Source organism: Ammospiza caudacuta, chromosome 6 (genome assembly GCF_027887145.1).
Source record: "Ammospiza caudacuta isolate bAmmCau1 chromosome 6, bAmmCau1.pri, whole genome shotgun sequence".
NCBI lineage: Eukaryota > Metazoa > Chordata > Aves > Passeriformes > Passerellidae > Ammospiza > Ammospiza caudacuta.
The window spans coordinates 55,744,101-55,767,547 of record NC_080598.1 but is presented as its reverse complement, the minus strand read 5'-3'; the positions used below and the strand labels follow the sequence as shown (position 1 = coordinate 55,767,547).

Sequence of the window (23,447 nt, the reverse complement as noted above, 5' to 3'; positions counted from 1 at the left end):
CCCATCTCAGAGAGCAGCAGCTGCTGCTGAGCTGGGTAAGTAAGACATAGCTTCACCCTCCAGTTATCTGATCCTTTGTTTTATAGCAATTTGATGTTTTGGGAAAAAATTGGTTGTTCACTGGCAGACTATCTCTGCCTCTCATCTTCGCTGCTACATGACCCTGCTCTCTTTGCACAGGGTGTAGGTTTCCAGTAATGTGAGTTCCTGCTGGGCTCCACAATTGCCTTTGCAGAAAACATTAAAAATGTGCATAGCATAGAAAGGTGAATGAAGATGAGCCACTGGCTCACTGGTAGCACAGCAAGGCAGGGCACCAGCAGGGTGAGCAGGGCAGAGAGCAAATCCTCAAACAGGAACAGGGAGTGTTGAGCTGCCTGGTCAAGGAAGGGGTCGAAGAAGAGATGGCTATGGCAGCTGTCCCTGATGTAAATCTGAATTTGTCTGTGCAGGAGCATGTGGTTTGGAGGGCCTGGGTGAGGATTTGCATGCCATGGAGCAAAGGCTTCATTCCCTGTATTAGTGGTAGGACATGCACCACCACCTCTAACCCTTTCCATGTTCAAACAAAGACACTGTGGATACACTGCTTCTTCCAATCAGTTCAGTATAGGCATTTAATAGGCTAAATGGTGAAATACATCTACAGGACATACATTAGTCGAGTATTATGTACAGGTGGCATTTTACAAAATTAGAAAGAACTGAAATAGAGCAAAGTTCAACAATGTCTTACTCCATAAAACTTCCTTTCTGCACTACATTAAATATTCTACAAGCTAGACTAGAAAAATATGACTGAATGTCTTTTTTTTTCTTTTTAGTTTCTACAAAGCTTTTAATCCAGAAAAAAATACAAAACAACTATTGAGTTTATTAGAGAGACAACACTTGCACACAGACAAAGTAAGTGGACATTCATAGACCTGCAAGTTGAATAAATAGGGTTTGTTTGTATAAAACAATTTTCTCTCTATCTTGCTTTCCTGTTTTAGGGCCTCTGGCCCATGGTCAGAAAAATAAAAATGGGAGGAGGAGTTTGGCTTTGCACGGTTCTTAAACTGAGGCCACACAGCTTTAGGAGAAAGCTTTAGTTTGAAGCAACCATTTGGTTCAGGTAAAATACTTCAGGGGAGCAGCACAAAAGAGGGAAAAGGAGAGAGAGGAGTAATTAGGCTGGAAGAAGGAAATCTGGGATTTCTATACCAGCTGCAGCTTTAAGTACAAGGATGAAAAAAAGCAGTGGTGCCTGCGTGGCGTCTTTTCAGGGTGTATGTAGAATTTAGTTGTTTCTTTGGGAAACATATTTAGGGAAGTGCCATTGACCTCAGGTGGAAATAGGATAAGGGCCATCCAGAGCAGGAAGGGAGGGAGCGTCTGAAAGCAGATAGAGAGCACAGAAAATTGGGGGAAGTGTTTCAAACAACTGGTTTTCCTTTTATAAAGCAAAAAGCAAATTAAGTGATACATCTAACGTCATTCCTCACAGAGCTGGGCAGATGCAGATTGGAAGGAAATCACACAGCTAAAAATATGTCGTCACTGCTGTTGTTTTCTCCCCAGAGCTTTGTAAAACTTCTTGACAGTCGATGCAAAAGCAGCATTTAAAGAGCATCTCCCATCAGCCTGGCTGCCTCGCCAGCACAGCTCTCCCCTGCCACGGTGGGTCCGAGCTGGGGACCCTCTCCCCTCACTGCTCCCGTGCCAACACGGAGCTCCAGCTTTGTTGGCTTTACCAGTAAAATGAGGGGGTGACAGGGATAGCAGCCAGATATAAGATGTGCTCTTGAAACCTTCAGTTAGTCTGGTGAAATTCGGTGCTCTGACCAGAATCCCACTCACCCAACGAAGTAATTCTAACAGTGTAGGCAAGAAAGTCTACATCAAGAAGGCAAAACAGATTGTTATATAGATTGAGAGAGCAAAGTTTAACTTAAGTATCACATTATACTGTACTACACTGCTTATAAAAAGGGTCCTAGATCCCAAACACCCCAAATAATGAGTTATAGTTTTGTACATAAATTAATGTTGCTTTGAAGTAAAATAGTCTCTTTCCTTTGTAATAAACATTCATTGCACAGAATTCTTTGTAAGTAAATATATTAAATTTGGTTGCTAAGAAGGTAAAAACTTATTAATACATCTGGCCAGTAAATTTTATCAACCATCACACATTTAAAAGTTGTTGTTAGCGAAAATTATTACTGGAGAAAAGAAAGCACTTGGAAGTCAACTTAGGAGTTAATGCTGGAAGAAATCCTATTATTTCACTCCACCTACAGCAAGCAGCTTCTTCTGGATGCAACATTAATTGGAAGTACAGACCCCATCCAGCCCTGCAGAGATGGAAAAAGCCATCTTTACAGCTTCCAGGACACTCATCACTGATAGTCAAATCCCTCTGAGAACAGGCAGTATCCACCCCCACCAGCCCATCCAACAGGTCTTGTTCCAGGCTGAGACTGGTGCTTCTCCTGGGACAGTGGAGGGAGTCTCTGGGAGGTCCCTGTGCAGGAAGGGATTCACTCCTGTCAAAATGACCCCCAAATTCCCAAGGAAAATCCACTGGAGGGCAGAGGTGTCCAGACACAGCTTGTCCTACCATGAGCTCTGGGCTCCAGGAGGTGACGGTGCCACTAAAGCTGAGGAGGCCATGCTGCAGGTGAGGAGGACACCCCTTGGCACACGTTTTCCTGCCAGCAGAGCCAACCTGGCCAGGAGGGAGGCAGGTATTTGTCCTTCCCACCACACCCCTCCCACTGCAGCTGGCTCAGGGGAAACCTGGAGCCAGGCAAAATGGAGCACAGGTTTGGGATGTGCTGTGGAGCTCCTGCCACCTACGCCCTACCACCACCCTGCTCAGGGCAAGGGAGGAGCAGCTGTGCCCCTGCACCTACACCAAACATACCAAAGGAGTAACGTCACAACAATCTCTGATAACGAGGTGGGACAAAGCCAGCCCTGGGGGAAGCAGGAGCCATCTCACCAGCTTTAGGGGTGATAAGTGCACACCACACCACGGCTGGACCTGGCCTGAAGAGCAAATGGACAGCACGATCCACCCCACCAAGCCCACCACAGACAGCCTCAGCCACAAACACCAGCGACCAGCTCATCCACCAGCTAAGGAACAGCGAGAAAGCGCTTCCAAAAGGCATCAGCCTTGCTGAAAAGGCAGCTAAGGAAAGGCTGGTTCATCCAAATATGCACAGGTTAGCCAAAGGGAGAGAACTGCTCTGGGCTGCCCCAGGAGGCAAACCTTGCCCTTGCGTCTCTATACAAAAGCTAAAAAATCAACTGGTGACGTTATATTACATCTATTGTCCGTAATATCACAGTGCTAGTTTGAAATGGCTAAAAAAAGAAAGGTTTTAGATTTAAGACATTCCTCCTGTAGAAATGCAACCCCTTTGTCCTGATGTTGACACCTGAAAGCAGCCTTTCTTGAAAAAGATAAAACCAATGAAATGCACTAATTAAAATTAGGAGCATCTTTTCCTTGACAGCCTTGTATTTCCTAACACATCCCATTGTTTCCCAAGGGGAAATTAAACAAATAATATGAATCCCAGCCTGAAAATCAAAATGTTAGAAGAACAGTTCTAAAGCCCAGATGCTTCTTACCAGGTACTAACTAAATAAAACCCTTGCAGATTTAAATACAGATTACTTTGACATGTCTTCAGAGTGTGTTAGCTTTCCAACAACATTCACAATGAAGTTTCACTTCTGAGGCCATGGAGCTCCTACTCATTCTCTTCAGTTCTGCTTTCCAGAGTATCTGTACTGTCTTCCACATCTTGAGCTGGGTGTGCTAAAGTATCTGCAAAGAAACAGCTCATCAGCACTTATTTCCCCATATAGGTGCAGCCTTTGTTTGATTACCTGCTGTACCTGGCAGTTAATCTGATACAAGAAATCTTCTCTGCTTGCAAACCAGTAGTTAAACCTGGGGTGAGGAATTCTGAGTGCATCACAGTCTGACTTTGCAGAGTGCCTGAGACCTCGGGTAAGGTATTAGTGAGATGAGATGACCCCTATGGACAGCCACTGTCATGGGAAGGCCACCCAGTCTTGGAAATCTGCTCAAGCTGTGAGGCCTGAAGACATAATGAGTTTAAATCAAGGCACAGAACCAACAGAGAAACCACAATATATAACCTGAAATTCAGGAAAGATTTGGCTCATATTTACTTGTGAATGATCATACCCTGTGGTTGTCACCACCCAGAAATGCCAACTGGAATAGCAGGTGATTTTACACTTCAAGACCTTTTGTCATCACCCCTTGGAAGGGAAGGGAAGGTGCATCTTGCACCCTGTCCTGGCTGCTGTGTCTGGGGGTTTGGGTGGCAAATGCTGGTGCACTGAAATGGAAACCAGGTCACTCTATAAGAGAAAAGGACAGCACTGAGATGAAAAAAAAAAGGAAATAAATAGGCCAGTTTCTCATTGGAGCACTTCCTGTGCAAGCTACACTTAGACAAGGTCTTACTTTACCTGTACTTACCCCACAGTGACACTGCCAGCCAGGGGTACATATTTGTGAGCTGCTGCTGCACTCACACATTCCTGGGACAGCAGGATGCTTTGAAAACGTGCAGCTGTCAGACATTTCACTTCTAGGCTAGGAGACAGGGATGGATACATGCTGCTGACCAGGATTACTGCTCCCCAGAGTGACCTGCTAACGTGCAGTGCACTGACTGCCTGTTGGCCAAGTGAGTGACTGATGCAGATAAAAACATCACTGCTCAAAATCTACAACAAAATTTTCAGTCCACAGGACTCCTCCAGCACAGATGTTTTCTGGGCACCTTGAAGTGTTTGTCTCATTGTTAACTTCAGTGCACAGCACTGTCTGAAACAGCTATTTTCCTATGGGGAACAAGGATGAAAAATACTCATTCAGACCTTCCAGATCCATCTGCTGCTGCTGTTGCTGGACACAGACTCTTTGGTCACCATGAAGACCTTTGTCCTCCGCTGACTTGAGGTCCTCAGGAGGCCAGCGCAGCTCCCCGCTCTCCACCTCCCCGGACTCGGTGGGCTCCACCACGATGGAAGGCAGCCTTTTGGACAGCTTGGGGTACTTCTCACGGGAGTCTGGGAAGGCCTGGGGAGACATTTGGGGATGCACATCAAAGCTTTGTGCAGGGATGTTTATTCAGAGCAAGCAGAGTATGTCCTTTCTGCATTTGACATGTACTCTACATGTCTATTAAAAAAATCCTCTTCCAACTGGTGCAGATCAACAGCCCTGCACAGGGAGGATTTCAAAACCAGCTGAACCCAGCTCCTTGCTGGCCAAGCATGGTGCAGAGAGGCTGTAGGTCTCAGCACACTCCCCCCTGCACGTGTTGTCCCTTCCTGAGCAAAGAACCCACTTTGCTTGCTGGTGTGTTGAGGAGACGATTGCCCAAACTCGTGTGATCCCACAAGAGCAGTGAAAATGGAGACTTGGGAGAGAAAATTTGTTATGCTGCCAAACACTTGTGTTTCAGTTCTGGTGGGGTTTGGGGACACCAAGGTCATTGCTGTAAGGCTAAGCTAAATGGCTGCTGCAGCCCTTATGGCTGCTGTCCTGATATGATATTCCCATTTTCTTGCAGTGATAGTTTATTAAGAAGCCACCACTGTGCAGAGCTATTTTCTGCAATGTGGAACACTATTTTATGATGCATTCATGCAAAACAGGTAGCCCCAGAGAACATCTTTACACAGAGGACTGTGCCAGCTATTTATTTTCATTTGTCACATTGAAGCTGCAGATCAAACACTCCACAGTGTGTTAGAGCTTGAAGCTGAACTAGAGCTTTTTAGTGAAGGATATTGTAAACATAAAAGTGCTTTCCTGTTTTCAACATAGCTGGATCACTTAAATCTCTCAGGGCACTTTGTTTTGAATAGTTTTGGTTCTCATGGATTGTTTTAGGGTTTTTTGGAGGAAAAATCATTCCAGCTCCTCCAGGACATTACCATAAGAAACTCTGTTGTTGCTTCACTGAAACCTTTTCTCCTGGATCCTCCAACTTCCATATACCTGAACTAACAAGCTACAAATCCCTCCATGCTAGCTGAGTTTTATTTTTATTTCCTTGTGTTTAATTTCTAACAATAAAATCAAGGTGCATGTAAAGGGACTGAACCAGGACTTGAGAGCAAGAATGATCCCAGTTTAACTTCAGAGGCTGCCACAGGTTTGCTCTGGGCTGGTGGGAACCTCCCCACACATCTGCAACATGTTCACCACTGAACCAGGGTCTCTGCTATCTATACTAAGGTGAGAAATGTTGCATATTAGTGTAATGAGACACAATTAGGATTTTTTTTTTGTGAGAAAGTGCCTTCAGTAGAATTAGACCACGTGAATCACTGAAGGCAAACATTTCTGGTGCCACCCTGAGCTGCACCCACAGTTTATAACTCATCCTGACCAAGCAATGCTGCTTATGCTGCCCATCAGAAAAGAGCTGCCCAACTTCCCATGACACAGACTTCCCCTGAGCTGTTCATAATTTGGAAAGACATTTCCATGGCAGCTGTCTTGACTGGAAACCAAATATGAGACAAGGTCTCTTTGGGCAGGACAGATCCACAGACCTGCTGAGCAGCAGTGCCCTCCTCTGCAGACCCACAGTGGAGCCCGGCTCCCTCAGCCTCACGGCTCAGCTGGCACAAAAGAGCCATAAAATTGTGGGCAAATTGCTGCATTTTCTCCATGGCTGCACAGGCAGGTGACAGTGACCTCTTCCCCAGCTCTTGTGCTGCCTGCTGGGGTGGCAGAGGCTGCATGACAGCCACCCCATCCCCAAACCTGCTGGCAACCTCTGGATGGGCAATGCAATACAACAAAAATTCTGCTTTTCATCTGCTTTCTGAAGCCTTAGGAAATGACATGGAAAGATCTAAAAATGGCCTGAGGAATGATTATTACAGCTGCAAGAAAATTTAGGAAAGGCACCTGTGCGGCCTCAGCTGTGGCTATTTTTGTTTGTGTCATTCTCATATGGTCTTTTCTCACATCAACCACATAATTTTTTTTTCACCAGAGCCCAGCATTTACCATGTCCCTCCAGGAATGAGTCAGGACTGGCAGGAAGCAGAGCTGCCTGTTGGGCCTTGCTGTGTTTTTCTGCAGAAGCTGGAGCGTGTGATGAGTGGGCAGGAGACTGCAGGAAGAGAAGGACCAGTCTCCTGGACAGAGTGCTTGGAAGTTGCTGGAAGGAACCTAGTTCTCCCACTGAGTCACTGAGTTTGTGCTACATCTCATCTCTGTTTGATTTTTTTTTTTTTTTTTTTGCCTCAGGTGGCTATCACTAAAATGTGGGTGGTAACACCTTCTCCCAGAGGGGAAAGGTAAAGGAGCTGGGGGAAAACTCTGGAGCATATCATCAGAGAGACCAGAGAACAGCCCTGCATGCACAGGTGAAGTCAGGGCTGGGACAGAGTTTGGGCAGCATACACTAATACAACACTGAGAACCTGGAATTTGGTGAAGAAGAGGAAAAAGAATATTGAAAATGTGCTCCTTGAGTGAGCAGCATCCATCCTGTGCAGCCTCTGAGGTACAGCAAAGCCCATGTGCTCTTTAAAGGCACAAAGCCTTTCACCACATGAACGAGTGATCCAAAAGGAATTTGCAAATTTCTGTTCTGACTTCCCTGGTTTCCAAATGCCAGATTTTCACCTGCAAGAGGCTGCTCCTGGAGTAGCCCTCTGAGTCTGCTCACACCATTACACATTGTGTTGAGAGGCAGCTCAGGTCCACCAGGACACATTATGTGGTTGGTCCCTGGTAGTGACACAGAGTCATGAGCACAAGCACAGAGCACAAACTGTGATGTGGGGGCTGCCACAAGGGGGGCTTGGGACATCGTGATCCCTCCTGCTGCAATGGGTGGTGCTTGAGGGGGAGTGTGGAACTGCCTGGGCACAGAAAATGCTCCTGCACCTGCCAGCAAACGGCCCTGCCCAGTGGTGCTGCTGTGATGCCCCAGCCATTTCTGTGAACTAGCCAATCATTTCAAATGGTCTCTGTTCTAAAAAGGGAGCTCCCTCTGAGCCTAAGGGAGCTCAGTTCATTTCAAGGGTGGCTGTGTAAAAGCTTGGCACAGTCCTGGCTGGATGCCTCTGTTGCACAGTAGTTGCTCAGATCTGAACTCCTGGTGACAAACAGCCTCTGTGCCTGCATCCCTGCAGGATCTGGGCACTGCTGTCACTGTGCCCTGCAGACCTGGCACCCCACTGAACACTTCAGCCCAACTCTTAACTTGTAATAATAGAACCTGTGTAGGATCAAACACGTATTGTAGGGCTTGTTCTTCTGGCAGCAGTGCTCTGCAATTCAACACCTAGCCTAAGGACAGTTACTGGCTGCATTAAATGGCTTTTGACAAACAACTCAAGACACTTCTCAGTTCAGCTGAAGTTACCTGGCTGGAGGGGCCTCCTTCCTCCTCAGGAGTCTGGCCGAGCGCAAATTCCTCCATCACCGGCTCGCGGGTGTTCATCACCTCTGTCATGCTGGGAACAGTAAAACAGAATGGGACTCTGAGCTTTGGCCCCAGAGCTAATTTAACAAAAATTATTGGCTTTTCATATTGGTTAAAATAATTGTGTTACACTTTCCTTCCTGAGCTGTCCAAAAAATATTTCCTTGGCCTCCAAGCTAACTGTAGCTGCTGCATGTTGTGATGCTGAGCAGGGCATCGACCCCAGCTGCCCCTGGAACAGCAGAGAGGACCCCCACAGAGTCCCAGAGGCATCAGCTGGAAACTGGAGTCCTCCAATGTTATCAGCAATCAGTTTATTACTGATATATGAGCTCAGAAATTGCATCTGTGGACCAAAAAAAGTAACTGGTGGAAATATCAGCCTTGAATTAAATTCTGATTCTGATTCTTCGTAATGTCTTCAATATTTGCTCTTCCAGATGTCTCTTCCATTTAGTCATGAGCCAGCACTTCTTTTTAAGCTGTTAATTCCAGACACACCAGCTGTATTGGTGTCTAAGAACCAGATTTTCAGCAGTCTTTACTCGCCTGAGTGTTTGGAGAGGTGTCGAGTGGGACTTCCAAATGCATCAGGGACTGTGTGGCACCTAAATCTCATTTAAATCTGGGACTTAGGCACCTAAGGTGCCTGGGTGCCCATTGAGCATCACCCTGTGCCACCTGGCACCACAGGCAGAGGCGCTGGCCACAGGGTTGGCCTGGTTCTGCCAGGCACGGCAGCATTCCAGAGCAGAGCCAGAGCAGAGCAGAGCCAGAGCCAGAGCCAAAGCCAAAGCTAGAGCAGAACCAGAGCCAGAGCAGAGCCAGAGCAGAGCCAGAGCCAGAGCAGTGCCAGAGCAGTGCCAGAGCAGAGGCAGAGCAGAAACAGAGCCAGAGCAGAGCAGAGCCAGAGCCAGAGCCAGAGCAGAGGCAGAGCCAGTGCAGAGCCAGAGGCAGAGCCAGAGCAGAGGCAGAGCCAGAGAAGAACCAGAGCCAGAGCCAGAGCCAGAGCCAGAGCCAGAGCCAGAGCAGAGCCAGAGCCAGAGCCAGAGCCAGAGCCAGAGCCAGAGCCAGAGCCAGAGCCAGAGAAGAACCAGAGCCAGAGCCAGAGCCAGAGCCAGAGCCAGAGCCAGAGCCAGAGCCAGAGCCAGAGCAGAGCCAGAGAAGAACCAGAGCCAGAGCCAGAGCAGAGCCAGAGCAGAGGCAGAACCAGAGCCAGAGCCAGAGCCAGAGCCAGAGCCAGAGCAGAGCCAGAGCCAGAGCCAGAGCCAGAGCCAGAGCCAGAGAAGAACCAGAGCCAGAGCAGAGCCAGAGCCAGAGCAGAGGCAGAACCAGAGCCAGAGCCAGAGCAGAGCCAGAGCCAGAGCCAGAGCCAGAGCCAGAGCCAGAGCCAGAGAAGAACCAGAGCCAGAGCCAGAGCCAGAGCCAGAGCCAGAGCAGAGCCAGAGCCAGAGCCAGAGCCAGAGAAGAACCAGAGCCAGAGCCAGAGCAGAGGCAGAACCAGAGCAAAGCCAGAGCCAGAGCAGAGCCAGAGCAGAGGCAGAACCAGAGCAAAGCCAGAGCCAGAGCCAGAGCAGAACCAGAGCAGAAACAGAGCCAGAGCCAGAGCAGAGCCAGAGCAGAGGCAGAGTAGAGCCATCACAGCCCTCACTGCACAACTCGGCCCAGCCCGTGTCCAGGCAGCTGCATGTTGGGATTTTCCTCCATTTGCCATTTATAAATACAGCATTCCACTGAAAAATCTGATGATGCCCAAAGTCTCCAGAAGGCATATTAAGTGTGTAGGGACACACAGAGCCACTCTGAGCTGAAGGGGCCATGTTCATTTTAAATGTTAATACATCAGCCCTGGAGAGATCTGGCATGGGGCTTTCCCTCTCTTCATCAGGTAGTGCAGTTGGTGGCTGCTGGAGCCTCCTGCAGCACACACAGTGTAGGCACCATCCATCAGGCTGCCCTGCCACCTGCCACAGCAAACACTCCTTCAGGCATGACTGAATGCTGCCATTAATTCTGGCCCTGCTGCATACACAAAAGCCTTCTTTGTAACTGCTGCACCTTCTGAGAAATGCCAACTACAACATCTTAAGGACAACTTGTTTCAGGCTTACATTACCAATTATTGGACAGAACTAAATTTTACAATATCTGCAATTACTACGAGACCCTTCACAATGACTTTAATTAGCTGAAGCACGGAGCAGCATGATAGTGCAGAGACTTTCACTCCCACTGCATCACATTTAAGAAAAAGCATGGCAGAACTGTGGGACACTTGGCTCAGCTTTGGACCAGGACCCTATTCATCAGCACAGGGAAAAGCCCTGAAGGGTCAGCCTTGGACCCAACCAACACTGAATTAATTCACACACTTCCTGGTGCATGCATGGAACAGGAAAGTGCAACCAGGCTCTGAAACCCAGCAAAAGGCTGAACCAAACCCCTGATCTGAGCACCCTGCAGCTTACACAGCCTGAATCCTCCCAGAGCCATGGCATAGTAAAAGAGGGACAGGTTCTGCCTGCTAGGAAGAGTGTTTTGAGCTGCCAGCCCTTGCTTGGACCTGTGCCACTCCCCAGGGACAGCACAAACCACCCCATCAGTACAATACAGAGGCATGTTTGTGGACACATGCTTTTACTCCTGCAGCATCCAGCAGGCCATACCACTGGGCACCTATGGACAACAGCACTGAGGGAGCAGCAGCCTGGAAATGGCAGACCCCTCCCAGCAGTGATAACTGTGGGCCCTGCTCACAGCTGTTCCTGCCACCTTAGACAGCACTCAAAAGAACAGAGATGTGCCCCTGGACCAAAAGGAAAGTAGCACTCCCTCTGATATCACCTCCCTCTGATCACTCCCGGTGATTATTCCATCCCTGCCTTTTTTCCCCACTCTGGCCCCAGACCCTTCCTTGTTCCCAGAGGGGCCTTTTCACCCCTCCTGCTGCCCCTCTGGTAATAGCAGGACCATGCTCTCCCAGCCCAGCTCTTTGGGAAGAGCTGCTTTGCAGGGCTTTTACACCCTGTGTCAGCCAGAGCCAGCTGTGAGCCTGGAGGAGCACTGGGCCCACCACTCTGAGCATGTCCAAGATGAACATCTCTCTCCTGGCATCCTTTTTGGGGTTCAGCACCCTAAGCCCAGCTATCCTGGATTGCAGGGAAAAGGAAATGAGAAAGTGTGTGTCTAGATGGAAATAATCTTAGAGGCTTTGCATGGGGTCAGTATTTATGAAGTTTCAGTCTTGGCAACCAGAAAAGCCTTACCCACTGCTGTGTGTCCTGGGGGTTGGTCCCTGCTAGCCAGCAGCAGAATCCTGCACTCACTCATAGCTGACTGGTTTATTTTAGCAGCCATTCAATACATTGCAAATGTTTAAATATTTCTCTGTCCTCATTCCATGGGAAATTTGAGATATACATCCACACATGCACTGTCAAATGTGTCATATGAGCTCCAAGATGTTAAGACCTCACGAAATTCTATTATTGAGCAATAATGGGCTCCGTGCTTCCCTAAGACCACATTATACCCTGCAGATTATTTGTAAATGACAAAGACAAATGATTTGGGCTAGAAAAATGGTGACAGTCCTGCCAGTGTTACAGCAGATGCCTCAGTGAATCAGCTCCCAAGCTGTTGAAGCCCAGGCCATTTCAGAAAATCTGTGCAACTTAAGGCTTTGATTGAATAGGACAGCAGAAGTGATTGTACTTGATGTGTTTCAGAATAGAACATGGGGCCATGCAATTGCCAAAATAATTAGGCTTTAACTGGAATAGATTAATTATTCCCAGTCTTCACTCTGAAACAGTGAAGGAAAGCAGAAGGATCTATATGGGCTGTGAAAGCAGTGATGTTTCTAACGAGCTTAACTAGCTCTTTAACAGAAGCGTAACTAGATGTAAAATAATTGAGAATGCCACTGCAAATCAGTTCCTGAAACTTCAAAATCACCTGTAGGACATCACTGAGTTGTTTATAAAGCCTTATAAACTGAACAACAGGCTTGGTGATGCTGCTTAGGGCTTTTCAAACTGTGATAACATTTATGCACAATTTTTTGCTTTTCAGTGTTGATGGAAAATATTAAGCCACTTTTAGCACTGCTTTTACATGAGATGTACTGACTGACATACAACAGAAAAGTGGCTGATTCAAACAATTACAAGAACTACAGCTCTTCAATTCAGTCTTGCATTCATTTTATGTATGGTAGATGCTGGTATCACCAGTGACATACAGTAGCCATAGTGATGCAAAACAAGGCAATAAATAGCATTTACAAACAAAGGATAAATTCTGTTCTGGTGGATGAGTCATCTACTCTGAACCTTAAAATTCTTGTGTCAGTGAATTAAGAGATACATTACTTCCCCTAGTTTTAATTAAGCATAAATATACCAATGGGGAAGGGAGGGGGAAGTGAAATCTGTTCTTGCTTTTCTGTGAGAAAACTACATTTAGAGAAGATTATCTTAAATGCAGTGCTAAAGTGCTACAGTCCCAGGATCACCCTATGCTGATCTTTTTTCCAGGGGCACGGAGCAAAAGCACAGATCACTTTGTGCTGCTTGTGATGGCACTAACAAGGTCAGTAACATACAGAGCAATATTTAGCCTGACAAGTGCTAAACCACCTCCCATGGGAAAGGCCTCAGAAACAATGCACACTTTTATTTTAGGTTTTGAACAGAGGGCAAAACTGACCTGTGAAATTCATGGGGAAAAAACAGTATCTGAATGCAGACCACCTTCAGGACTCAAAAATGTGCAGCACTCATGGAAAATAGGCAGGTCACATGATGCAAGGAAGTATTTCCTTAAGGACAGGGGCACAAACACATTGTATGGGACAAGCTGAGCTGTGGTTAGGGAGAGCTGTTACCGAAGCAGGGATCAGTCTGGGGGATTCTCAGGCATGCAGTGAACTGAGGCCTGATCCTGCTCTCCCTCCCCAGCCAGGACAGCAGCACAGGGGACTCCAGCCAGAGCAGGAGGCTCTGGGGAGGATAAGCAGCAAGCACAGGGCAGTGACAAAGAGAGCACGTTACCTTCAATCACATCCACGGTGTCACTTCCAAAAACTGTCCTTGCCACAGGCGCCTGCACTGCTGAGGGAGAGTGGTGCAGACTCAGTCAGAGCCTAGAAGTGCCTGGAAGAGATAACAGAGCAGAGTCAGAGCTGGTGACCAGAGGGACAACGCTGGCAGGCACTGGTGTGAAAGAGTCCTGCTGAAAGCTTGCTGCAGAAAGCCCCACTGTGAGGGTCTGTACCATTTTCTGTGCAAGGTGGGATTTGATCTTCACGGAGCACCTTGTGAATTACTGAGGCAATTAATGTACCAAAGCCACCCAAAGCTAACTGAAACACCTCACAGTCCGACTCTTTGTGATGCTAAACCTTATTCCTTAGTCTGAGTTACACAAAAACTGCAGAAACTGGGATACTCTGAAATCCTCCCATACAGAAATTGTATTGATTGTTGGAAAATTGGAAAACAAAAAATGTATTCCCTTATTTGGCAGGATCAGTTTGTTTAGTGAGAGACAGTTCTACTGATCAATACACAAAGAAGACAACATGCTCAGAGAAGGATCCATTAACATTGCATTACTGCACAGTTCTTTTGGAAGTCAAGGGGAAGTGATTTTTTTGAAAAATCTACTCCAATTTGAAGGTAATATGTTGACTGCTATCAAGACAGGGAGCCTACTGAGCAGGAGTGAGGATCCCACCATTTCAAAGAGTGAATCACTGATTTCTGATGACTTCTCTGTCAGAAAGCCTTAGCTGATGAGCCTCAGGAGTTACAGTGCGTAAATATAGTCAGTATCTAGGCCAGAGATGATTTTCTGAGAAATTTGTTTAGCTCTACAGCTTTCCAAATATATATTCATGCCAGCCACAGCTATTTCCTTGGATGGGAAAATGGTGTTTTCAGTGAAGTGAATGGCATTAGTATATATATTTTATATCCTCCAGTGGTTTGGATTCCAGCCCAAATGATTAAACAAATCTACCTGCTCTGGAAGCCTTCCTACCAAAATTTATTACACTGGATTAACTGCACACTGATTTTATTCAAAAACAGTGACAGAGGGAAAATTGTGTATTGCATTCTGGAGTTTCTTCTCGTGCCACAGGCCATGCTTATTGAAAATCAGGGAAGCAGGAAATCACTTCTCTATCCCCAGGATTCAATCCAGAAGGTTTAATTCTTGTCTGGCAATTCTCCTTGCTAACCAATGACCAAACCAACATCAGGGAGGCTAATGTTTAGTCCCTTAAAAATTCATGACTACACTCAGTGTTTGTCTCATAAAAACAAGGGAGCATCTGATACCATGCTATCCAATGGTCTGGGAAGATTTTTATCCCACTACCCATTACAAAGCTGCTGCTATTAAACCTACAAAAATTCAGCTTGAATTTGTCCACCTTCAATATCTCCTTCAGAAAAGACTGGATGTAATAAGAACAATTATTTCAGAGTAATTATTACACTGCCAATGAGAGGCAAAAGGGTGTAGGAGATAAGGAACCAGACACCACATGGTCAGTGGTTGGAATCCAAGCCAGGCCACTTCCTATTCAGAGTTATCTTCAGATGACTGGCTAGTGCTATACAAGGACCCATGCAGTACTGCATTAATTAAACCCACATCCACTGCTTTCCAGTCTCAGCAAAGGACTTCAGGATTTAACTGACCCAAGCCCAATCCCTCTCTGGTGTTTTGAGCAACTCTGTCCTATGGTGCATGCAGTGTTGGACAGGGGATGTCAGCCCCTGCTGCTCAGCTACTTGAAACCTGGAATAAAAACAATTCACTTCAGGACCACAGCATGGAAAATGTCCCTTCTCCCAGTATCACAGCCATATTCCAGTACAGAACTACCAGAATGCATTTATTCTCTGAAGAGAAAATATTCACTTTACCTGCCTAATAGATGTGATTACCTTCTGCGGCTGACAAACATAAACTAAACCCCTTCCTTTGTGATACTGCCTAATCTTTTAGAAACAAGGCACAGCTACTGAGACCTTGCAAAGGGCTTTTACTGCAATGGAAACCATCTGGAAATTACCCAAGTAAAGCCTTTTCTCTGGTTATCTCTTCTTGTCCCTTCTACCGACGTTTGCTGCTTTCCAGCCTGGAGCCCATTTGCTCAATGCACCCTCTTCCAACCCACCCATCTTCTGCTGCCAGAATAACTTGCCTTCCTTTGCCTCAGCTTGATAACCAACTTCTCTGGCTGCAGGAGCACCAACACAGCTGTGCTGTCATTAATAGGAACTGAGTCAAGTCCCAAGTCTCCAAGACCAGTGGTACTGCCTTGGCCACCCCTGGTCTGGGCTTGCAGAGCCTGGCTATACCTCCCAGCAAAGAGCAATGAATTTAGGTATTACTCCAATGAGCTGATCATGTCTTGCCTTTTTAGGAGCCATAGCATGAAGCAAGGAAGTCCTGAGATGTTCCCAGTTTTCACTAGTGAGACCAAGGAATGCTTCAGTGGTGGCTCCTTTGCCCAGAGCCAGGGCCCTCAGCTCACACAAGGGGATGAGTCTCCACCTGTGCTGGTGGCATGGGTCACAAGCCCAGGCACTGAAAGGTGCTCTCTGGGCTTTTCTCCCACGTTGGAAAACATCTGGAGCAAACCGCATTTTTGGAGCTTCTACAACATGAGGACACAGCCTGTCCCAGTGGGGTGGCCTCACCACCCCTGGGAGAGTAACTGGCACCAGAGCAGATGTGGGATATTGGGCAGCAGCTCTGGTCAGCTGCAGTGCATGGGAAGCCCAGCCTGGCTGTCTCTCCCGAGTCTGCTCTCCATGGGGGCAGAGGACTCCACCAGGCACAGCAGCAGAGTCCTCTCCTTGGGAAAAATCCACTGTGAATTGCAAAGTAGATGTTTTTAAAGCAAGTGTGCTTTAAAACAGAAACAGGAACTGGGCCACAGGCTGCAATCCTAGCAGCCCACTTGATAAAGGAGCATGTCTCAGAGGCTCCGAGCCCCAAACTTTTCTCCCACCAGCAGCAGCACCTCCAAAATCAGGGCACTTCTATTTAGAGATTCCTCCTACTCTGGAACATCACCCCTTCTCCCTGAGCTGCCCCAGTGCTGGAGACAACCGGGTGGCAAAGTGAGACCTGACCTCAGGATGCCAGGGCTGCTGCTAGATTAGCAGAGACTGCAGGACACCCTCTTCCCTTCCCAGGCTTCCCAAAGTAATCATTTCCCACTGAGCACTCATGGAAATATTGTGATAACAGCCTAACAATACCACATTGAAGGTGCACCTTCTAACAAAGCGTAGATATGAGGCAGAAATTGGCCTTGAACTCCACTTGCAAATCTATCATTTTTCTGGCACGGCAGAAACAGGAGCCCTCCCCTCCTTATTTCAATGGGTCAATGCCAAGGGCTTTTCCAGCCCTGTACTTAAATTGTGCTGGATGGACATCCCCAAGGTGGCTCTGGAGCTCAGCCTCGTGGCACCAGGACAGAGCTCTGGGTGTAATCACAGCACAAACACGGCTCCCACTGATTCAGACACGCCACAAACAAACCAGGAGCTCAGCCTTGGGTGGCCGCCCCACCTCCCGCCTCACCCCACCACAGCCCCTGATAAATGCAAACTTCTCTTCATTCAAGGACTCCAGCCTTTGTGTGTGCTACAAAAAGAAACCCCTACTATTGATTACAAGGAGAATTGGGACAGGCAGTGCATAAGAATGGCGAGAGGTGGGAGAAGCAATGGTCTGCTGCTTGCATTTTGCACAGTGGAAAATTTCGATGGGTCACAGGAAACCCTGCTCAGCAAGTCCCAATAAACAAACAGGTCAAAGGAGGTTTTTCCACCCAGAAGAAGAAAGGGTGCCTTATTGAGGCCACTCTGCTGCAGTAGAGCAGGCTGTCAGTTCAGCCAAGGTGGAGGAGTGGGCCCTCCATGACAGAGCTACAGTTGTGGTGGTGGATGAAGCCATGAAGGGGCTGCTCACATGGTACAAGAAGGGGCATGTCCCTGCAAGGAATGACAGCTGGCATTTTCCATGGCCAGGTGCTTCTGTAGATCCAATTCCTCCGTATCTCAGTCTTTTGTTAGTCCTAGGAGGATGGAACTATAGCTGAGAGCCACCCAAGTAGCTTGGGCCATCCACAAGCAGGACCATGCCCAGTAGTCTACCAGGGTGGGACAGTGACTTCAGCATCGTGGTACAACCCAAAACAAGCACTGACATCAGTGACACCCCACTGCCTTATTTGTCTGACTGCACCTCAGCTCAGCTTTTGGATACTGCAGGTAGGAACTTGGACAGTCTTTGTTTCCCCTGGTTGCACATTTATAATGAATGCACTTCAAGAAGTGTTGTGGATTCCACGGGACTAGCAAAATGTAAATCACCGCATGGACCGCCGAAGATAAATGTATGAACTCCTGTTTAAACCTCCCACTTCTTTTTGGATGCAAATCTCTTTCCTAAGCAACTGAGAGAAGTGCAATATGTGTCAGAGTCTGGAGATTAGAGATCTGTTCTGTTCCCTCGTTTCAGAAGCTCTTGTCTTCGGCCACCCACGCAGTACTTGAGCTCTGCTCTCCGCAGGCCAAAGCTGCCTTCCTCTCCCCGGCAGCGTGTGCTCCACAGAAGATGTCGATCTCTCTCAGGAACCAGCGAGATGAAACGGCTCTCCAAGTGCAGGAGCTGAGGCATTTCAGCATGAGACACAGCACGTAGTTTGGGAGAGAGAAAAGGGGTAGGAGGCTGCTATTTCCAGACCGTGCTGCCTCTCACCGCTAACTTTGTGGCAAGCTGCAGTTTTTACTGTTCCTGCTCCAAAGAAACTACTGGGGTAAGTATCACCCCTGGGAATTTCTCAGACACTCATCTGTGGACTCCCAACACTACAAAACACAGGCTTGCAAAGGGCCAGTGCTGGCACATGACTCCAACTCAGCCTCCTCGGCTCCTGGTGTTGCACAATCACCATTGGGGAGCCACAGTTCTTCTGACATCCCCAGATCCTGGAGCGCCATGGCTACGCATAAACCTCAACTTCCAGCTTACTGTAGCTGCCCAAGCTCCTGCTGGCCCTCTTGGCAAAAAGGAGCTAAAAACTAGATTCATAAATGGTCAAATAAGACGTAAAAAGAACTAAAATGTTCCTGTGTTTAACTATCACAATTTTCAAAGCAAACTCATGATTTGCAGATGATTCAACTCAAAGTTTTTTCAAATTATTTTTGCTGTGCTGCTTGCTATGGGTGCTTCCTTGGTGGATTCTTCCTGTTGCTTTTTCTTTTCCCCTGGCTGCTTTAAAGCAGCTCATTTATTTCAGCTCTTTGATCTCAGCTCTAAACTACCTGAGCTTCCTCACGGAAGATGCCACAAGGGACAGGTATGGCAGGAGGGGCTGGGGCAGCCAGACAGGATGCCTGGAGATGGGGACGGGGAGCAGCCAGCCAGGAAGCATGCGCAGAGCAGCGGAGGGAGGAAGAGCTAGAGCAGATGGGAAGAATGACTAAGCCAGCTCCTCTGAATGCTGGTAGACCTCGACATCGTGGAAATCTCCACAGAGCCCTCATGGAACTGTGTGCCAAGAGAAAGTTTGGATTTATTTTTTTAACATCAGATTCGGCAGCTAATTGATGTGAGAGGAGCTCATTAGGAAAACACCCCATCAAAATTAGAGATAAGCCTCAACAAGCTGTTAAATGTTTTAGAGGTATCTCTTCTGGTACTTGCTGTGCAAATACTCTCATCTGAGAACTTGCTTTTGGGATCAGAAACACCTGTATTAAGCAGCGTGATTTTGCATAGGCTTTAATTTCCCACAACCTTACAAAGCCAGCACCTTACAAATAACTATATTGTTCATTTTAACTCCAAGCAACCCTTACTAAAGGCTTTTAGAAGGAAATAGTTTTGTTTCTGGGATCTGCTCTGGAAAATGATGATTCTCTCATCCCTAATATTTCACGCCACAGTTGTCCCTCACCTTGCAGCACCCATGGGAATCAGTGACAGATTAAAATTGGCTTCCTGTGCTTCTTTCTACCATTCCCTAGGTATTTTTGGATAGTTCTGAATTCAAGCAAGGGAGTGAAGGAAAAACATCTTAGAGCATCAACATAGAGTACACGATTCTCAGATGGAAATGTCATGGGAAATGGGTTGCAAAATGTTTGATGTCTTTTTGGCACTGTGAAAGAATACTCTGGATAGTCTATCACTGGGCTCATTTCTAGGCAACACAGTAGGGTAGGAGGTTAGGTGCAGTCAGATAGAAAAGTATTTACTTAAGAGACAAATTAGTTATTTCCTGGTAACTTTGGGAAAATTAGAATACAGCGCTATCAGTGTTATAACCCGATATAATATTGAGCATTTAGGTAAGGAAAACAAAGCAAAAGTGGTGAGATTTTACAAAAACAAGCAAACAAAAACCCACCAGAGACTCCTAAGAGAACAAAGACAATGAAGTGGCTATTAATATTCCTTCTTGGCAATTACCAGCACAACCACAGGTGTCACGGTATCACAACCTAACACCAGAGATGCAGCTGGTTTTGTCCACAAATTAAAACTCCATCACCTCAATTGAATTTCCAAGCATGGGAAGCTGCCATAGCCCAAGATGGAGGATATGAGAACACTCTGTCCTACCACAGTAAGAATGGGGAAGATGGAGGGTGAGGACAGCACACAGCTAAAAATAAAGAAATCACTAAAAACCAAAAAATTCAGCGTGCCTTTTTTTAATGAGTCATTAACACTGAAAGCAGATATGGATTAACAAGACTGTGAGTCTTCCTGCCAACCAATTAACATTCACCTTCTGAATCTAGAGGTCTACTAAGTATTTGCACAGAGGCAGTTTATGTGTGTGCATGTTAGAGACTGAACTCAGCTGAAAATTCAGGTTACATCTTACACAAGCTGCAGTGGTCTCAATGGAGAAGCTGGACTTGGAATATTTTCTCTAATTCCTATGGGGACATGGGCACTGCGGGTAGAACACTGTGGGATCAGTCAATGCACACTGATGAGAGAGGGGGATTATCCTGCTGGACCACAGCTTCTTCCAGCACTGGCATCTGCTGTGCAGGGGACTGGTCATGCTCTCCCCAAACCACGAAGGAGAGGTGATCCCAGACCCTGAGGACTTGCAACCAAGCAGGGACAAAGACTGAGATGAGATTTGAAGGACCTGTTGGTATCAATCAGTCTACTTCATTCTAGCTGGATGTTATTGGTTGGTAGCTTTCCTGGGATTTGCAATAAAGCCTTCCCTTGAAGACTGGAAATTCAGGAAATTGATTATTTCACAGAATTTTCCAAAGAATGTGCATGTTTAAGAAGCAAAAGGAAGGGCTGTTGCTGAGGCAGATACTGGTCTCCTTGAAGTCCTGGCAGAGCTCTTCCTGCCTTGAATGGCAGAGGATCAAGGCTTCTCTGAACAACGTCTCCCAAACAGATATGGTTAAATGGGCTCAAACACAGGGGCATAATTTCAGAAATGAGAGAGAGAGATCAACTCAGGATTCAATAATCTCAGAAATGAGAGAGAGCCTGTGACACTCTGGGGCTGGTACCTGATCTATGCAAAAGCCTGTTGCTTAATACAAAGAGATCATTGTGAGAAGGGAGGGAAAGTAGTAACTATATTTGCACATTATTTCTTCTCCTAAGGCAGTGTACCAAAGACACTGGAGGAAATTCCCCCTGATTGACAAACTGTCAGGCTAGAATGGGAAAGCGACAAAACCGGGTCAAGTTATTCCCTGTTTGCTTGTTTTCTCTTTGTAATCATAATGTTGACTCTGCAAACATGTTTTTTTAATGGTGTATTAATTATCCAAATCCTGAGCTGTGAGCTGGATTCTTTTCTGGGCAAAAAATTTGTTGCTCATTAAAACTAAGAGAAGGAAAACACTGGCTTGAGCCTGGCTGTGCGTAGGCAGAATTTCCCCGTTTCACCTTCCTTCACAGGCTCCTCATAAGGAGGCATTGTGCTGTGAGCCAGGCAGGCTGCAGGGCAGGTGTGAACACCAACCCTGGATCCCTCAGTGCCATGTGAACCCACAGCCTGAAGGGCTTCATTGCTGTACTGACGGTACAACTGCAGTACAAATCTCAGTCGGGAAAAGACTAATGGAAACAAATTTCTCTCTGTGCGTTGCTTATTGTGGTTGGAGGGGTTAATGCTACGTCCAGGCTAACCCAACTCCCCTCCACAACTGAAGCCATATTCAGAGATGCACAAATACGGCTCTGTCCCAGATGAAAAGAAAATTTCTGTGGTATGTTCATTTGGCAGATGGAAAATACTCTCACCCCTTGCTCTGAGTGAAACATAGTCCTCATTTACAGAGCAAAGTAGGTTCTTTCATTCTCTAAAAGTAATCGTATGTGTGGTATTTGCTACCTGATGGGAAACGCAGGATTTCAGTGTTCACTTCAGCTCGGCTGCAAGCAAAAGCATCGTCTTAAACTTGTGCTTTGTTAGTCGCTTCCTCGCCTCAAAAGTTGTCTTGGAGAAAAAAAAGGCACAAACAAATAGCTGAGGCGATCGCAGCCCACAAACCAACAACTCCCTCAGCGCTGCGCTCATTCATCAGGATTCCTTCACACAGCCCTTTCGGCTGCCGAACGAGTTGGGAGGTGTTTTTGTAAACGAGAATCCTTTTTCTCAGTGAATTCTCCGTAACACCCTTTACTCGAACAAACAAGCATGTGGAGAAACGAGCCGCGGCACAGGCGCGCGATCCACCTCTCCCTCTCTCCCCGTTACCCCGCGGCCGCCCATGGGACTGGAGCGCTTCTCCCCGCTCCGCGCTCCCCGCACGGCCCCGCAGCGCTCCGACCCGGGCACCGCGCTCCGGGGCTCCCGTGCCCCGCACAGACCCGACCCGCACCGCACTGACCCGCACGGCACCGACCCGGCCACACCGCACCGCACAGACCCGCACATATCCGACCCGCACCACACCGACCCGACCCGCACCACACAGACCCGCACACACCCGACCCGCACGGCACCGACCCGACCCGCACCACACAGACCCGCACACACCCGACCCGCACGGCACCGACCCGACCCGCACCACACAGACCCGCACCACACAGACCCGCACACACCCGACCCGCACGGCACCGACCCGACCCGACCCGCACCGCTCTGACTCGCAGGGCACTGATCCGCACCGCACAGACCTGCAACGCTTTGATCCGTACGGTACCGACCCGACCCGACCCGACCCGACCCGACACAACCCGCACCGACCCGACACACAGACCTGCACACACCCGACCCGCACGGCACCGACACGACTCGCACGGCACGGACCCGCACACACCCGACCCGCCGCCCCTGCGCCCAGCTCCGGTCGCCGGCTCCGCCACGGGGGCGCTGCCCGGGCGCTGCTCCCGGCCGCGGCGGGGCTGCGAGCGGGGCACTCACAGGTGGCCGCTCTCCCCCTCTCCGCACCCCCGAGCCCGGCGGAGACCCCGGCCCGGCTCACCGGCGCGGCAGGCGAGGCGAGGCAGGCGGCAGCCGCCCGCCGCCCATGCACGGCGGCAGAGGGGAGCCGGCAGCTCCGTCAGCGCGTCCGCATCCTCCCGGGCCGGGCGCTGGCACCGCCGCCGCGGCACCTCCCCGCCCGCAGACCGGCCCCGCCGCCGCCAGCGCGGGGAAACCACTCCCCCGGCAGCGCCGGCGGGGCGGCGCGCAGGCACGGCCCGGCCCGGCCCGGCACGTCTCGGCCGCCCCGCGGGGAGGGGACACTGTCCGCGGACACGTGTGGCAGCGCACGGCCTCACCCAGCCCCGACCCCCGCACGGTGCCGGGGTCACACAGCGCGCCCGGCCCGGAGGGGTCGCTCCCCCGGAGCGGGTCCCCCTCCCCTTTGCTCACGGGTGTCACCAGCCCGCCCTGCAGCAGTC

General features: G+C 48.4%; 1 protein-coding gene across 1 annotated transcript; it reads right to left on the bottom strand.

Annotated features, from left to right (window-relative positions):
* Positions 1 to 590: 590 nt before the first annotated feature.
* LBHD2 (LBH domain containing 2) lies at positions 591 to 23,202 on the bottom strand. The gene is made up of 5 exons (XM_058806262.1): positions 23,027 to 23,202; positions 13,553 to 13,654; positions 8,439 to 8,529; positions 4,918 to 5,119; positions 591 to 3,826 (listed from the first exon to the last, which is right to left on the bottom strand). Exons 3-5 carry the CDS (start codon positions 8,526 to 8,528, stop codon positions 3,750 to 3,752), a joined length of 369 nt encoding a protein of 122 aa, XP_058662245.1. The 5' UTR covers position 8,529; positions 13,553 to 13,654; positions 23,027 to 23,202; the 3' UTR covers positions 591 to 3,749.
* Between the last annotated feature and the right edge of the window lie 245 nt (positions 23,203 to 23,447).

What these genes read in the sequence shown, in the direction of transcription:
- LBHD2 (XM_058806262.1), bottom strand. Translation starts at nt 8,528, where the DNA reads ATGACAGAGGTGATGAACACCCGCGAGCCGGTGATGGAGGAATTTGCG. An exon ending in AAGGAGGCCCCTCCAGCCAG is followed by an intron (nt 5,120 to 8,438) that starts GTAACTTCAGCT and finishes ATGTCTCCCCAG; the next exon opens with GCCTTCCCAGACTCCCGTGA. An exon ending in GCAGCAGATGGATCTGGAAG is followed by an intron (nt 3,827 to 4,917) that starts GTCTGAATGAGT and finishes GTTTCTTTGCAG; the next exon opens with ATACTTTAGCACACCCAGCT.